Source organism: Tursiops truncatus, chromosome 3 (assembly GCF_011762595.2).
Source record: "Tursiops truncatus isolate mTurTru1 chromosome 3, mTurTru1.mat.Y, whole genome shotgun sequence".
Taxonomy (NCBI): Eukaryota; Metazoa; Chordata; class Mammalia; order Artiodactyla; family Delphinidae; genus Tursiops; species Tursiops truncatus.
The window spans coordinates 124,038,754-124,057,105 of record NC_047036.1 but is presented as its reverse complement, the minus strand read 5'-3'; the positions used below and the strand labels follow the sequence as shown (position 1 = coordinate 124,057,105).

General features: G+C 36.9%; 1 protein-coding gene across 4 annotated transcripts in view; it reads right to left on the bottom strand.

Moving 5' to 3' along the window:
* The window catches only part of SPINK5 (serine peptidase inhibitor Kazal type 5), a 69,597-nt gene that overhangs the window by 2,990 nt on the left and 48,255 nt on the right, over positions 1–18,352 (bottom strand). For 3 of the 4 annotated variants that reach the window (XM_019924659.3, XM_019924661.3, XM_073802671.1), the window contains 7 exons: positions 18,171–18,282; positions 16,581–16,708; positions 12,892–12,964; positions 11,868–11,995; positions 11,636–11,714; positions 5,222–5,352; positions 2,695–2,782 (listed from right to left, as the gene is read on the bottom strand). In XM_019924659.3, coding sequence (XP_019780218.1) covers positions 2,695–2,782; positions 5,222–5,352; positions 11,636–11,714; positions 11,868–11,995; positions 12,892–12,964; positions 16,581–16,708; positions 18,171–18,282 — 739 coding nt within the window. Of the gene's footprint in view, positions 1–2,694; positions 2,783–5,221; positions 10,688–11,635; positions 11,715–11,867; positions 11,996–12,891; positions 12,965–16,580; positions 16,709–18,170; positions 18,283–18,352 lie in introns of those variants that run through there. The other variant, XM_073802672.1, reaches the window with a different exon arrangement.

Genomic DNA, 18,352 nt, shown 5'->3' with positions numbered 1-18,352 from the left:
TAGAGATTAACAACAACAATAATAAAATAAACAATTATAAAGTTATGTGAATGTGGTCCTCTCTCTCTCTCTCTCTCTCTCTAATATCTTATTGCACTGTACTCACCCCTTCTTGTGGTGATATGAGATAATACAGTGCCTATGTGATGAGATTGAGGTGAATGACATAGGTACTGTGACATAGCATTAGGCTACCATTGACCTTCTGAATAGGTCACAAGGAGGATCATCTGCTTCAGGTAATCCATCAAACTATGACGATGTTGATGTCTGGATGACAGGAGCAGATAATGTCAATGGTTGGGAATCTTTGATAGCTTAAGGGTTTTTTTTGCCAAAAACTTTTGGAAGGACATTGTAATCGGAAGGTGTCACTCTTTTTTTCTAACTCATCAAAGTGTTGCTGCAAAGGTTGTAATCCTTTGGTGATCATACAGGTGACTTTAATGCTGTGTTCCATCCAAGGATCGTATTCCATAATTTTTTCCCTTAATATCTGTGCAATTTGAAACACTTTGGCAAATTTTGGTAATGTTCACATTGCTGGTTCTGCTTCAATTTCTTCATCTTCCTCTCCCTCTGTAGATGACTCAGTAAGTTCTTCCAATTCCTCAGTCTTTAACACTTCTCAGTGGCCTTCAATATGTTCTTCCACTTCATCGAGCATGTCAGAATATCCTTCTCCGTCAACTTGTCTTGCCCTGTGAATGATTTTCCTAACTTCTCCATTGATCCCCAGGAAGCCTTTAAAATCATTCATGACTTCATACATTTTTCCAGCAGGCATTTACAGTTTCTAGGTCTAATTTATCCATTGCAGCTTCGAGGAATGTTATTGTGTCAGCAATAGTGAATGGTTTCCAGCAGTGCATTTTGTCCAGATTAGGGTCTGCATCAATTGCTGATCAAATGTAATCAAATACCAGGCGGGTGTATGTGACCTTGACAAATTGAATGATGCCCTGGTCAAGGGGCTGAAGTCATGAGGTTATATATAGAAGCAAAAATACAACCTTGAAATTTTCATTTTCATAGCAAATAGATTCAGGATGGCCAGGTGCATTGTCTGTTATTAGGAGGACTTTAAATTCCAAGCCTTCCTCTTCCAAGTATTTTTTCACTTCTGGGTTGAAGCATTGGTGGTATCATTCCATAAACAAGATGGCTGTCACCCATGCTTTCTGATTATGGTATCAGAACACAGGCAGATAATTTTTGTTTTTGAGAGCAAGTGGGTTCTTCACTCTGTATACTATGCCTGGCTTAATCATATGCCCTGTGGTATGTACCAGAGTTAATCTGGCTTTCCATGTTTTATGCCTTGGTGCCTCCTTTGCACTTTTATGAATGCAGGTTCTGTTGGGTATCTTCTTTCAGAGGAGCCTCATTGTAATTGAAGACTTGTTTTGTATGACATCCTTTCTCTTTAATCAACCTTTTCAACTCTGTCAGAAATGTGGCAGCAGCTTCTTCACTGGCAGACGCAGCCACTCCAGTAACTTTTATATTTTTCAGTCCAAACCTATTCCTGAATCTCTGTAACCATACTTTACTTGTAGTAAATGGCTTGGTGTCACTGATTTCACGGCATCCCTTGCTGAAGTCTTGGTAGAGGCTTGATGCTTTCTGGCCCAGCACCTTGCCACCAGTCAGAACACATTTTCTATTCATGTCTTCCACCCACAAATCTAATGCCTTTTCCATCTTAACTAAGCACTTATCACACAATGTGGCTGTAACTTGTGCACTTTGAGGTGGAGCAGCAAAACTAACAAATTTCTTTTTCCTTCTTCACAATTTCGTGGATAGAAGATTCATTCTTACCAAAGGTCTGAGCACCTCAGCACACAATATTTTTTTTCCCCCTTATTAAGGTGAGAACTTTTAGTTTGCACATAGAAGAAGAACTTTTGGGCTTTTCTTTGGCATATACAAATTGCCAGTGTCACTACTCTTGCACTCTGGGGGCATTATTCCTTCAAATAAGGGTTATTTGAACAAAAGACTGTGATGTCATGACAGTTGATCTGATAACCTAGATGGCTAGTAAGTGACTAAGAGGTGGGCTATGCTGGAAAAAGGTGAGATGGAGCAGGACGGTACAGGATCTCATCATGCTACTCAGAACAGCACATAATTTAAAACTTGTGAGTTGTTTATTTTTGGAATTTTCCATTTAGTATTTTTGGACCTTGGGTAACTACAACCATGGAAAGCAAAACCTCAGATAAGGTGAAAGTACTGTAATGTGTGTCATAACATCCTTGTAGGGATTTAAATGAAAAAGGCAACTTTTCATGTTGGTAAACAGCTTAATGCAAAGTATTGATACGAGGATATAACGTTTAAGTCCGCTTCTTTCAGTATCTGACCTCGCTTGGTCTCTGTCTCATCTTTGTATTGCAGATCACAGAAAATAAAATCAACTCTGCAGAAGTGTTACATTATGTACATTGCTCATAGTCTGTCATTGATCCCAGTAAACTGTAAACATTTAAAAATGTTAACTACTATATTTTTATTTCCACATATTTCAGTAATCACTTATCTTCACAATGAAGATTTGACCAGTTCTGGGGTTATCTAACCTAGTATCATTTCCCTGGCCAGAGAACTGTCCATCACTCAGTTCAAGAGAACAGAAGCAGAACCACCTGGTTCTGACACTGTAATCATGAACACCGGTGTACTTACAGATGCTGGCATGCTGAGAGGTGTTGTTTCTGTGTTGCTCTCCTCACACCTTCCTTCACTGCGTATGCGTATATTAGTTTGGCGTATTCTAAAACAGAAGAGGAAGTTTCAAAGATGGGAAAACTCAAAGTTATAATGAAAAAAAAAGACAAAACACAACCAAGGATCAATATGACATTTGGGCATCAAACCAGAACTGAAATTAGGGGTAGGGGCCGGGATCTGCATTCAACTATTTTCCAGCAGGCATCATTCAGGTTTATTCTCTCTCTCCTGATTGAGCCCCAGATTTGTGCTCCAGGCCTGGATCTATTTCATCACATTTCATTCTCCTGTACACTATACAGTCATGGAATTGTTGAATGTCAGAAATAAACTTGAAGATCATCTAGAGCAAAAGCCATTATTTTATAGATGGGAAAACTGGATCCCAGAGAGAAGTTTGACTTTATTGGATACCTATAATGTGACTTGGAGATTATAAAATAGAATATATTTTGTAAAATGTACTTTATATAAATATATATAAATTCTATATGTATGTTATAAAATATAACAATATATGATCATAGAGTATGAATTTTATATCAATAGTTGGAAAGAATCTTAAAAGATGAATTTTAATGCCTTTCTTGTAAGAAATATTATATAGTAAACATCTACTTGTTTGCTCTGGTGATAGGAAACTCACTGTCTATCAGGACAGTTCATTTTGTCTTTGAACATTGTGCAAGTTGAAACTGCTTCCCTATAACTTCCTCTAAGACCATGGAAACCAATAATGTTCCATCTTGCCTGGGTTAGCCTGAATCTTCTCTTCCTAATGTATACTCACAGTTCTTTAGCTAAACAATCCTTTATCAATATTTTTATTATGGGCATTTCTGTAATTTCTGAAGCTCCCTTGAGTAAACTTACTGTGGGTTTATACAGTGAATGGAATGCTTGTAGAGCACTGGGTGGATAACTTAGGGCCTGACATTTACAATAAAGAGAAGTTGAAGGATTTCTGCGGTGAAAATAAGACATATATAGCAACAGATTCATGAATGGTTGTACTCATTCCTTAAACATTTAAGACATTTAAGAATTAAGATTCCTTAATTATTAAAACTCTGTAAGATCCATGGATAGATCTCAAGAGATTTATGTGCCCACAGATATTATGCATACAGATTTTTAATGTTTCAGCATTTTCTTTTCCTTTGTGGAAAGAGGTAACTTTCTCTATATTATCAAAGGAATCTTTGCTCCCCAAATGTTTAAGGAACTACTGCCTTGGATATAACAGTAGTGTAGTGGAGAGAAAAGAAAACTGTGTTTAGACCCAAATCAACAAGATTAAAATCCAGTCTGATCTACTTCCTAGCTTTGTCATTTTAAACAAATTACCTGGACTCTGAGCCTCAGATTAACCATCTGTGCAATGAAGATGATACCACTCTGTAGTGAGCAGTGAGGATTCAGTGAAACTGTGAATATGAAAGTGACTGACTTACAGATATAACACATAAAGCACTCATATTCAGATTTTAGTCTATGTATATGAACTGCAGAATGGCTCTTGCTTTTGTGAGTTAGTTGATTTAAAAGGAAATAAATGTAAATTCAGATATTTTCCTGGGATTGAAAAGCAGGATATCAGTCCCATCCTCAAATTCTGGGCCTTGCTTACAGTGTTCTAAGAAGGAGAGAATGAACATATATGGACTGCAATGTAAGTTTGAGGTGGGGTGGGGTAGAAAAGTCAAGATTTGCCACCATGCCCTTATTTAAAGCTGGTCAAATGAAGGCTGGGAACAGGGTGAAGAATGTGAATGGAGGTGAGAGTAAATAGCATTCGAGCAGAAAAGCAACAACAAATCTACAACCAATAATTAAAGTATTAAATTCCTTGTATTTAACTAAAATAAAAATCGCTATTTTTCTCAATAATCCTGTGAAGTCAGCTGGCCCAGAGAACTATCTCAAGTTTTCCAGGGAAGAAAGTGAATCTCAGGATGAGATAATATGCCTGCAGATAGATTGTGATAAATTGAGAATAGGTCTGCCGGTTGCTCCAGTGTGCTTTCTTCTGCACGATAGCACTTCCTGCTCCAAGAAGACTTGGAGAGGATGGGAAATCTGTGACTATCAGGTAGTCATAAGGCCATTAGAGATTAGAGGCTGGGCTGACTCTGTATCGCAATGATTTTCAACTTTTTTCTCTTTACACGAAGGGTAGATGATGTTCACGCTCCCATGAGTGCACATGGGCTTAGATTTTCTCTAATTATTGTAACCCCACCACTTTTTCCTTTCTCTTCCACTCAGTAAACTATATGAACAGTTTTATTAAAGGGATAACCTTAAATCCTCTCTATTTTATGCATGAATAAGATCATTCACAACATTTGAATTTTAACTGCTACGATTAGTAAATTGTTTGCAACACACCTCACATTCATATCAGTACACTGCTGTGGGTCAGCACTGTCATCAAGAGCCTCTACACTGGAAGATGGACTCATTGGACTTGTATACTTACAGATTTTCATGACAGAGCCTGCAAGGATTGCCGTATGTCTGGCCATCATCACCACAGACGGGCTGTAAATCCACTGGACAAAGGTAACCCATCCTGGGTAATACTCGGTAGTGTTTGCACATCTCAGAGTTCTGAACAAGCAAAACATAAAGTACATTTGCTCAATGGCACTCAAGAGATATGAGCTTGGGGAAAACCTCTTGATTTCCTCAATCATGTATGAATAAATGGTTAGTAAAGGAACTGTAACATAGGTTATACAAACTCACATATTCGTTTCACACCACTGTTAGGTAGATTTAACCTCCTAGATTTGGCTTCTTTTTACTAGGGAAGTTAAGTAGCTAAACCAAGATACAAGGAAAAACAAAGCAATAAGAAAACAGAAATCCTACATGATACTGGGCACAGATAAACTGAGGTATGCCCATAGGACAAAAACTACCATGCAAGAAATAATATCCCTTTTTTTTTTCTTAAATGAAGACACTGGTTATATACAATCTAGAAAGGAGAGACTCAGAGGTAAATGCTGGGTAACCATATGGGTTTTTGAGTCCCAGCTCTGCCACTAATTAGAGAAGTGATTTATCTGACTTCTCTGAGCCTTAGTTTCTCATCTGAAAAACATGAATAATTATAGCTCTTGCCTCATTTGTTTTAGGGAATCAAATCAGATAATGCATTTATATGCATACATAATACAGTGTTTGGCACACACTAAGTGCTCAGTATATGTTAGTTGTCAGTATGTTTCCCAAGGTGAAAAATACATAGATTTTTCATGTAGAAGAAGGAAGATTATTTGTTGTTGCTAGTCTTTTGGAAGTGTGAGTTTAATAATGATGATGATGATAATAATAATAACAACTTTATTAATCTTAAAGTAGGACCAAAGGGAAAAAAACACAGAGAAATTTTAAAAATAGGATTATGAAAGACTAAAATTCAGTGGTGTCAATAATTACATTAAATATTAATAGGACCAAGTACTTCAGTTAAAGAACAGACATTATCAGACTGGAGAAACAAAATGACTCAACTTATAATGTTAACAAGAAGTATACTTTATATCTTTAATAATAACTATTTTTAACATCTTTATTGGAGTATAATTGCTTTACAATGGTGTGTTAGTTTCTGCTATATAACAAAGTGAATCAGCTATACTTATATGTATATCTCCATTTCTCCTCCCTCTGCATCTCCCTCCCACCCTCCCTATCCCACCCCTCTAGGTGGTTGCAAAGCACCGAGCTGATCTCCCTGTGCTATGTGGCTGCTTCCCACTAGCTATCTATTTTACATTTGGTAGTGTATATATGTCCATGCCACTCTCTCACTTCGTCCCAGCTTACCCTTCCCCCTCCCCGTGTCCTCAAGTCCATTCTCTACGTCTGTGTCTTTATTCCTGTCCCTCCCCTAGGTTCTTCAGAACCTTTTTTTTTTACATTCCATATATAGGTGTATATGTGTTAGCATACAGTATTTGCTTTTCCCTTTCTGACTTACTTCACTCTGTATGACAGACTCTAGGTCCATCCACCTCACTACAAATAACTCAATTTCATTTCTTTTTATGGCTGAGTAATATTCCAATGTATATATGTGCCACATCTTTATGCATTCATCTGTCAATGGGCACTTAGGTTGCTCCATGTCCTGGCTATTGTAAATAGAGCTGCAATGAACATAGTGGTACATGACTCTTTTTGAATTATGGTTTTCTCGGGGTATATGCCCAGTAGTGGGATTGCTGGGTCATATGGTAGTGCTATTTTTAGTTTTTTAAGGAACCTCCATACTGTTCTCCATAGTGGCTGTATCAATTTACATTCCCACCAACAGTGCAAGAGGGTTCCCTTTTCTCCACACCCTCTCCAGCATTTATTATTTGTAGATATTTTGATGATGGCCATTCTGATCGGTGTGAGGTGATACCTCATTGTAGTTTTGATTTGCATTTCTCTAATGATTCTTTAACTATATCTTTATATTTCAACCAGTAGATTAAAAGTAAAAGGATGGAAAATATATACATGCAAACAAACACTCATCATACAAAAGGTGGTATATCTATATTAATATCCCACAAAGTAGAATTTAGGACAAGAAGTAATAGCAGAGATAAAGAAGAGAATTTCTAATTATAAAATAATAAGTTCAGTAATGAACAATCCCAAACATTTATGTACCTATAGTTTCAAAATATCTGAGGCAAAAATTGACTGACTGAGGGAGAAATAGGCAAATTTGCAAACATAAATGGAAATATTAACATACTTCTTTTTATAATTGATACCCCAGACAAAAAATATCAATGTATAATATTTGAAAAACAAAATTAACCAGCTTGACCTAAATGACATTTATAGACCTCTGTATCTGACAGCTGCAGACTATACATTCCTTTCAAGTGGACATGAAGTTGTTGCCAAAATAGACCATATTCTGGGTCATTAAGCCAGTGTTGATAAATTTCAAAATTGAAGTCATAAAATGTAAGTTTTAGGATCACAGTGGAATAATTATAGTAATAAATATGATAGCTATAAAATTCCTCAGTATTTAGAAATTAAGCAACACACTTCTAAAGAACTCATGACTCTAATCATAATGGAATGTAGAAGTGTTTTGAACTGAATGATAATGAAAATACAAAATATCAAAACTCAGTAGCTAACTCAGTGATTTGAAGGAGAGTTTTAAGTAAATACATAAAAAGTTTTAAAATCAATAAACCTCCATTTCAAGAAACTAGCAAATAATAAGCAAATTAAGCTCAGAGGAAATAGAAGAAAACAAATAATAAAGAAAAGAAATTTATGAAATAGAAAACAGAACAAAGCCAAACATTGGTTGTGTGAAAAGATTAATAAATCGATAAACTATTTACAAAATTGACAAAATGCAAGAAACACACATTAGCAATATTAAAAATAAAAAGTGGTACACTATATAAATATAGATATTAAAAGGATAATGTGGAAATGTTATTAATAACTGTGTGCCAATAAATTTGACCACTTAGATGGAATTAACAAATTCCTTGAAAACCACTTTCTGAGAAGAAATAGAAAATGTAATAGTAGTCTGTTGATAATTATTTCAGAGGCATAAAGAAGTATTTTCTAATTTGTTTTGTTAAATAATTCAAACATCTAAAGGGACTGTTTTAGACTCTGGTGAGTTCCTTATCAATAGAGATAATTCAGGGAGAGTTTAGACAAGCCCCTTCTAAGAATCACTGGTAAAGGTAGGACTGAACCAGGTATATCCTTAGTATTTTTCAGGTATCTGCTGCCCCAAGATTGAACTACTAAAATAAAGGATTATAAAGAAGCAACAAAGACAGAATTATGCTTCTCTTTTCTTACATAGCACATCAACTCTGAACAAATTCTCCACCTCCAAAACAGACCTAGGATTCATCCACTTCTCATGACCTCCACCACTACCACCATAGTATAAACCAGCCTCTGTGGATTACTGCTGTGGCTAACTAGCTGTCTAGCTTTTTCTCTTGTCCTTCTGCAGTGTATTTTCAATTCAGCAGGCAGAGGCATTCTTTCAAAACATAAATCACATCACGTCACTGCTCTTTTCAAAACCTTCATTCAGAATAATAGCTAACGCCTTTAAAATGGTCTACAAAATCCTACATAAGATGGCCTCCTGTTACTTTAATGATTGCCTCCTTTATAATTGTCTCTGTGGTCACTCTGTCAACTGTACTGGGCTCCTTGCTGTACTGTGATCCCTGCCTCAAGGCTTTGCTGTTCCTCTTCTTGGAATGTTCTCCCCTCACTTACATGTATGGAATTGATCCCTTTAGGAGGTGCAAATGTCACCTTCTCAGAGAGCTCTTACCTGTACAAGCTACTTAAAATTGTATCCCAGCATTTACTATAGCATTTTTCTACTTTATTTCCCCCTTGCTATTACATTTTATTTATTTGCATCATCTATGATCTGTGTTCTTCCAGTATAAACTCCATAAGTGTAGAGAGTTGTATCTGTTTTGTTTATGGCTATTGTTCTCATATGCACAGTAATGCTTGGAAAATAGTAGGTGCTTAATAATTATTTGTAGAATGCATAAATGATAGCTAAATAAATGACAAAATGAATAATGAATGTTGTTTTCTTCCCCAAGAGAAAGCTCAGCTCAAAACCAGGTTATTCAGGAGGAAGCATGATCGGGTTTCTGGTCTGCTGGTGATATCTTATTTCTTGATCTGGTGTTAATATCACAGATATGATCACTTAGTAATAGCTGTACACTTATGATATATACACTTTTTCTATATGACTATTATACTTCAGTAAAATGTTTTTTTTTAAATAACACATTTTGGGAGGGATAAATTGGGAGATTGGGATTAACATATACACACTACTATATATAAAATAGATAACTAGCAAGAAACTGCTGTATAGCACAGGGAACTCTACTCACTACTCTGTAATGGCCTATATGGGAAAAGAATCTAAAAACAAAGAGTGGATATATGTATAACTCGTTCACTTTGCCGCATACCTGAAACTAATACAACATTGTAAATCAACTATACTCCAATAAAAATCTGAAAAAAAACCAGATTTTATTATTCACAAGAGCCAAGACACACACACACACACACACACACAGACACAGACAATGGACTATTATTCAGTCATGAGAAAAGGAAATCCTTCCATTAGTGACAACTTGGATGAATCCTGAGGGCACTGTGCTAAGTTAAATAAGTCAGACAAAGAAAGTCAAATACTGTATGACATCACTTATATGTGGAATCTAAAAAAGCTGAACTCATAGAAACAGAGAATAGAAGGGTCGTTAACCAGGGGATGGTATTGGAGAAAATGGGAGACATTGGTCAAAGGGTACAAGCTTCTAGTTAAAAGGTAAGTTCTGGGGCTCTAATATATGGTATGGTGATTATAGCTAATAATACTGTGTTATATACTCAAAGTTGGTGAGTAGATCTTAAATATTCTCACCACAAAAAAGGAATGGTAATTATGTGAGGTGATGGAGGTGTTAGCTAACACTATAATGGTAATCATTTTACATTCTTTAAGTCTATCAAATCAATGTGTTGTACACAAATTTACATAATGTTTTATGTCAACTATAGCTTAATAAAGCTGGGGGGAAAATAGCAGATTTTGTGAACAGCTCTTCTCCATGCTTAGGGATCCCTAGTATAGTGCCTAATTTACTAGAAATATGTAATTACTATGTATTTCACTAGTGTAACTCATCTATTATTCTACTTGATTTGGGAAAATAATTAGATAAAATTCATGTTTGATACCTTTCTTTCTTCTTTTTTTGGGTCATCAGATTAGGTGCTAAAGTCTCCCTTCTAGGACCCAATTCAAGATTGCACTTTGTGAATGAATATACTTCATGCTCTCATATCTTCTTTACTTCTTTCTACTCCTGACCTTGGCAAAGCTCTAAAAAAGCAATCCCATTAGGCTCAATGTAAATATAATAAGTATAAAATTACATATTTATATTTACATACGTATATAATCAGTATAAGTAAGTTCAGCATCGCATTCCAGGCTGTTGGGAAAAGGACTTGGTTTGGACGGGGAGTGGGAGGAAGTTGGGTGAAGAGCCTTTCTGGTCTGCTGAAAGAGTATTTCTTCTTGTTTGAAATTGCTAAAATAGATATTTTAAAACTTGAAAAAAAGTGATCAATATTAGAAATAGAATAGATATCCAGTAGAGATCATTTGAAGTTGTACAATAGTCTTTTCTCAAAGCTATTCATCTACCAAAATGCATAATTCCCAACGTGCTTTTCAAAAATGAACATTACTATTAATGTTTCATTTTGTGTAGTCAGTATAGAACTAATGAAAAGTTGCCTCATTAATGGGAAAACTTTCCTGGGGAAATTTCACTATTTCACTTTTCTAATTGAAGTCCATAGATGGATTAGAAGAGATTGTGCTGTTGTCATATTCTATGTGCTGCTATCATAAAGCATTGAACCTTATTTTTAAAACCCCCAATTGAATACAAGATGGCACTAGAATGCCAAGTCAAGAATTTATCATCTGGAGCTCCAAGCTTTTGATACTTTTTTTTCTTGTGTGTAATTTTGGCATCTATTTGCTTAATTGTTTTAAAACTTCAGAAAAAAAATCCACTTGATAATAACAATAATTTTACAATTACCACTGTTCCTGCAAATGTGTGGTAATTGCATCAGAGTTGCTCTTAGGGCATTGAATTCCATGCTGTTTCTTTGAAGTTCTGGCCGTGTCTTTCTTGTTTATCATTATATCCACAACGACTGGGACAGAGTAGGCATTCCATAAGTATTTGTTGAATGAATCAATCTTGCAACCAATCATCCAAATTTAAGTATAAGCACATCTAACATATATTACCTCTTTTCCATTGTTCTTTTCAACTGTGTTTGTCATGTAGTCCTGCTCTTTCGTTTTTCTTTTGGCTGCTTCCCTTCCCCTTGAAGAAAAACATGAGAAGAAACGCTTCAACTAAAGTGAACAAACACCTCAGGTGTGCTTTAAAAATAACTGTCATTTTCTCAAGCTGATGAGAAATGATTATTTCCTTTAAGACTCACAACTAAAGGCCCATTTTTGAAAAATAACTCACAGTTTTTCCTTACACATAGCACATATGTTGCCATGTGTCCTGCCATCTGGACCCTGGACAGGGTCACTTTCTTGGGTGCAAGTAAGTTGTCCATTTTCCATTTGACTTCTAAACTGATCACATACATCCTGAAAAGAAGGAAGGATTACATTGGAAATGGCTATTTTCACATAGTATTTGAGCTTGAAAATTGGAAGATTTTGACTCAGGAGTTGGGCAGCCACTTAACCTTGCTGTGGGAGGCTCTATAACGGACCACAAAGGTGTCCAAGTTATAATTCCTGGAACCTGAAAATATGTAGCCTCACATGGCAAGCAGGAATTAAAGTTGAAGATGGAATTCAGGTTGCTAACCAGGTGACCTTAGAATGGAGAGATTATCCTGGATTATCTGGGTGGGCCCAGGGTAATCACAAAGATTCCTATGAGTGAAATAGGAAGGCAGGAAAATCAGTGTCAGAATGATGCAGCTTAAAAAAAAAAATCAGCTGGCCTCTGCTGATTTTAAAGATGGCCACAAGCCAAGGAATGCAGGCACTTCTAGAAATTTTTTAAAAAGGCAAAGAAATAGATCTTCCCCAGAACCTCCAAAAAGGAAAGCAGCCCTACTGACACCTCGGCTGTAACACAGTGAGACCCATTTAGGACTTCTGAACTCCAGAAATGTATGATGATGAATCTGGGTTGCTTTACCACTGTTGGTAGTAATCTGTTACAGCAGCTGAACCTCATTTTCCCCATCTATAAAATGAGGTTGAAAAAAAACTTAGTTGACCAGGCTATTGAGATACTTAAACTACTATTTATAAAACTGTTTTATAAAGTGTTAGAAAGATTTCCATCTGGTGTTAAATTTCTACACTGAAAAAGTTATCAGGGATAGATATTCCCATTAATGATGACTTCTGATGTTCTAAGGGCAATATCCTGACTGGTAACATTGACAACCTCTTTCCACATTTTTGATAGTTAAGTAATGACTTACAGAAAGACCATTCTTGCCAAAACCTAGTTAATGATTCACCTTTCCTAATGCTGATTCATTCCCATTTGATCTGTTCCGAGAATTCTTTTTGTTTTCCTCTGCTTCTTTTTGCCTGGAAAAGAAAAGAGTCAGTAGTCATCTTGCAGACACATACTCAGATTTGGAAGGGGCCTTAGAGTTTATGTATACTAAACCACCTCCTTCACAGAGAACCTCTCTGCACCTCTCACAGATGGACAGTGACTTTGGTTATTAAGAAGCTCCCTCATTACAGGGTAGATATTCTAGGCAGATCAAGTCAAATTAATCTCAGAGTCTCCTTTATTTGTACCAAATTCATCTCCCTATAGCTTTCATCCTTTAGTTTTACTTCACATTCTCAGGAAAACACAGAACAAGCCTGCTGAATCCATTACCTCTTCCTGATATTAATCCTTTAGATATCTAAAGGCAAGTTTCAGGTCTCCAAGTCCGCCTTCCTCAGTTCTTTCACCTTTTTATCATAAGCTGTGGTTTTAATTCTTTACCAATTCACCATTCTTATTCCTCAATTTGTAGGTCAATCTATTATAGTACTATTTCAATTCATTATAATATCATTGGAGCCCAAGATAGAAAGAAGACAAGTGATATAGGAAGTACCTTAGGATCATGGTTTTTTGGGTTTTTTTTTTTAACCTTTCACCTTTCTGATAAAATATTTATGCCAGTGGTTCCTAAGTTTTCATGTACATTAAGAATCAGCTACGAGATTTTTAAAATCAGATTCACCGTCAATCCCAACAATTTTACTGACAAGATCTACATTGGGATTCAGTAACCTGATTTTTAACAAGCAAGCCAGGTGATTCTGATGCAGTTGACCCAAGATCCAAATACTGCAGAACTCTAGTACACGTATTTCTCCTTCAAAGTTTCATTTGGTAGTGTATATATGTCCATGCCACTCTCTCACTTTGTCACAGCTTACCCTTCCCCCTCCCCGTATCCTCAAGTCCATTCTCTAGTAGGTCTGTGTACCAAACGTAAAATAGATAGCTAGTGGGAAGCAGCCGCATAGCACAGGGAGATCAGCTCAGCTCGGTGCTTTGTGACCACCTAGAGGGGTGGGATAGGGAGGGTGGGAAGGAGGGAGATGCAAGAGGGAAGAGATATGGGAACATATGTATATGTATAACTGATTCACTTTGTTATAAAGCAGAAACTAACACACCATTGTAAAGCAATTATACTCCAATAAAGATGTAAAAAAAAAAGTTTCTTTTGGCTTTATGCTTAAAAGAAACGTGTATGAATGTATATAACATGAATGTGTGTGTGTGTGTGTGTGTGTGTATTTTACGGAGCTCCCTTTTCATATATAAGAAATAGGGAAGTGGTAGTAAATGTATCCTGAGGATTCAAACAAATATAATAAAGTCATGACATCTTAATCAAATACTAGGAAAAAGAGACCACCTGTAATGATTCAGTCTGGTGGAATTCAATCTACAATCACAGCTCTGCTCAAAAATCTCCAGTGGCTTCTGATCACACATAGAATAAAATCCAATGTCCTTCTCTTGGCCCAAAAAAGCCTTACATGATCTTTCCAAATTAATTTCTGCAATTTTCCACGCAGTAATCTTGAGACACAATGACCTCCTCTCTCTTTCCTGAGCTTGTGAATTTCATATATATATACAGAAACTTGCAGTGGCTCCTGCTCTGCCTGAAACTTTCTTCCTTCAGACGGCCAGCTGGCTCATTTCACTCCCTTTTTCAGGTCTCCCTTACTGTCAGGCTTTCCCCAAACACCATAAAGTAGCACCTCCAATCCCTTTCTGTTGCCTTACTCTGCTTTACTTATCAACACCTGGTCTTGTTATGTAGCTTTTTACTTCTTTGTTTATAATCTGTCTTTCCTATATTATAGTTCCATATGGCAGGAATTTTGTCTTGTTCACTTGAAGAGCACCTGTCCGTGAAGAGTGCCTATTATATAGTAGGCCATCAAAAACCATTTATTGTCAGATGCATGGGTTCCAAAGATTGTAAAATTATTTGATTTATGTTGTTAAATACTTTGTTATGTTGTTAAATATTTTGTTACCTGGAGTACCAGGTAAGTATCTTTTTGTTTTGTTTTTTGTGGTATGCAGGCCTCTCACTGTTGTGGCCTCTCCCGTTGCGGAGCACAGGTTCCGGACGCGCAGGCTCAGCGGCCATGGCTCACGGGCCTAGCCACTCCGCGGCATGTGGGATCTTCCCGGACCGGGGCACGAACCCATGTCCCCTGCATCAGCAGGCGGACTCTCAACCACTGCGCCACCAGGGAAGCCCCAGTTAAGTATCTTATAACATAGATGACATGGATTGTATCAGCAAAGTTTTATCTTAATAATTGTTTGCATCTGAGATTCATCATTTGTTCCTTCACAAAATTACCCACTATTAATATGTGATGCAGAAAGAAATAGTCATATGTGAAGAGCTATCTCAATTATGTACATCATACCTACGAAGTATGAGGTGTGCCAAGGGGCAACATAGGGTAGCATAAGAGATCATAATAGTCATTCTTTTATTGCTATTAATGGCGACACCTGTTATTTGCCGAACACTAATGACAGTGCTAATAGTGACCATTCACATTTTTTGTGCACCTCCTTTGTGCTAGGCACTGTGCTAAGAGTTTTACATAGTTTTTCTCATTTAACTTTCAAAAGAAACATCATGTGGCTACTATGATTATGGCTGCCCCACCCCCACTATAAATATAAGCAGATTAAAGCCTAGGGACGTGAAATAACCTGTCCAAGAACATGGAGCTGAAATAACCATATGATGCTAATACCCTAGCACTGCCCCATTCTGCGACCCTGCTTCTATTAAAGAATATTATGACATGGAATAAATACTAGGCTGGTATTCAGAAGAACTGGATTCTAGTTTCAGCTCTGAAGTCACTCCCCCATGAGACCTTGTACTTAAAGAAAAAAAATTCAGTTTTTCTCATCTGTAAAATGCAGCACTTGGAATAACTAGATTTTATCACATGGCCTGTAGTACCACAATCACAAGATTGTGATTTTTTTTCAAGGAGAAAAAAAATGTGTGTGGAGAAGCATTAAGTGCTCATTAAATGCATATCAATTAAATACCATAATTAATAACACTGTGATATATGCATCAAATTTTAGAACTATAAGTACCCATCAAGGTTACCTGGAAAACTACCTCAGTATACAGATGGGACCAATAGTGGTTATGTTACTTGCTGCAGTAACACAAATCAAGAGTGGCTGAGCTGGATCATTAACCACTCCAATCAGTACCATTCACCAAAAGAAAATAAATAGAAGGAACAAACCCTGGATTGTGCAATAAATGTGTCCCATACATACGACATGAAGCCACCCTCTTAAACTATGTTGGTTAACTATTCCAATGACCGTTGCAAACCATCCTTAGGATTTAGCCATGATGTGTTCTAAAGAGCAATTATCTACCATGATGACACAGTTCACAGAATTATGATAGAAAATAGAGTAGGAATCAGCCACTGATTAGCTGCCCTTACTAGGGCTCACTGTTCCTTAGGGGATGCAAGAGAAAGAGATAATATTTGAGAATTAACAAAAAGGGTAGTGTTCACGAAAGGAGCTATAGGCAAATGAGAAATAACCATTAATTCAGGAGGAACAGGTGGCTATCTTTTAAACATGCAGGTTGAGAGAATTACTTACAGTTTCTCTTTACACATGGCACACTTATTGTTGTATGATTTGCCATTTTCATTGCGTACAGGATCAATCTCCCGAGTACAGCTGAGTGGTCCATTTTTCATTTGTTTCCGATACTCAGCACATTGGTCCTGAAAGGGAAGAAGAGAGCAGGCCTCTTGGATGACTTGGTCTGTTGTATTGTTATTAAGTTTGTTAAATAATTTGAGTAAGAAGTTCTTGTCTATGTTCTCTTATAAGGCATGTAACATCTAGGATTGCTGTCTACAGAAGAGGAGGGGCTGGAATCATCCATATTCTAAGACATCTGTTGTCATGGGTAATGTTGCTTTTAAGGTTCTACAAAGGGAAATGATAAAGCTGGTTGGGATTTAATCGCACAAATCAAGGGTAAGCAGACTATAGCCTACAGGACTAATCTGTCCTGCTGTCTGTTCTTACATAAGAAGTTTCATATATAAAACTTGAAGCGCACCCTCATTCATTTAAATATTATTTATGGCTGCTTTCCCACAACAGTGGCTATTCAACAGAGTTGAATAGTTGCGACAGAGACCGTGTGACCCGTAATGCCTAAAATATTTGCTATCTGGCCTTTTACAGAAAAAAAAAATTTTGCTGACCTCTAATGTAGATAGAAGGGAGAAAGAAGTGCTGGGAGAAAGCACAGAATCATGCAAAATGCCAAGGAAGACAGGCTTGAGCAAATTATGAAGATAGAAAAAGGGTCTTAACAAGTCTATCATTTGAGAGTGAGAACTCAGGTTCCTACAGGAGAAAATATGGAAAAACAGAAAAGCCAAAATTTATCAAAGGCAGATATTGGGCCTGTGTCAGATCTGGAGGCAAAGAGATGGTCTTGATATCCCCAGGTCATAAGAATAGAAATAAGGTGGCTGTGATCTCAGGCAGTTGTGTTCACATGCACGAGGAGTGAGCTTACATGCAACACTGTCATGCTGACACTTAAAAAAAAAGTCTCAGGAAATGTGCTAAACACTTGCCTAAATTATTTTATTGTATCCCTGTAAGAGTAGTGCTAAGTAAGAAAAACTAGAGTTGAGTGAGATGAAGTGATTTATTCAGTGCTTTGCAAGCCCAAGTGGCATGGGTAGGATGATACCTCAAACTATCTGACTCGAAAACCTGTGCTCTTTCACCATATTATTCTGCCTAGGAACAATAGAAAATATACTTCCAAAAAGTGGCTCCATTCAGGGAAAGAGAGAATAATGAAAGGAAATGAAGAGCATGTGATGCTGATGTGGAACATCTCCACATTTATACCACTTACTCTCCTAGGATCATTTATTGGCCTGAAAGCTAGATGATATAAAGAGGAGTCAAGAGACTGGGGTCTGGTATTCATGTTAATTATTTCCAAGTTTAAAGAAGTCAAAGTGAGCCCTAGAGAAACTAAAAATTGCTCAGATATTACTCTACAGTCTTAAGGGGAAAATCCCCTGTCCTTCCAAGGATGCTTTCCAACTCAGCACTACACACATTCATAGCCTTTGACCATAGGGTCTGCCGGGGTCCCAGTGCCATTGAGTTGAGCCCACTCTGGTTATGGAAGTTAGAGGCTGCTCTCACCTCAGCTTTCCCTCTTCTGCCACGTTTGCGACCACTCCGTACAGCTTTTCTCTGATCTTCCTTTTCTTTTCTCTCCTTTTCTTTTCTCTTTCTTGCTTCATCTTCTTTCTGGCTGGAAATTGGAAAGTGGGAGGTAGGGAATAATAGATTACAGAGAGTGGAATGCATTTCTGTGAGTTTCT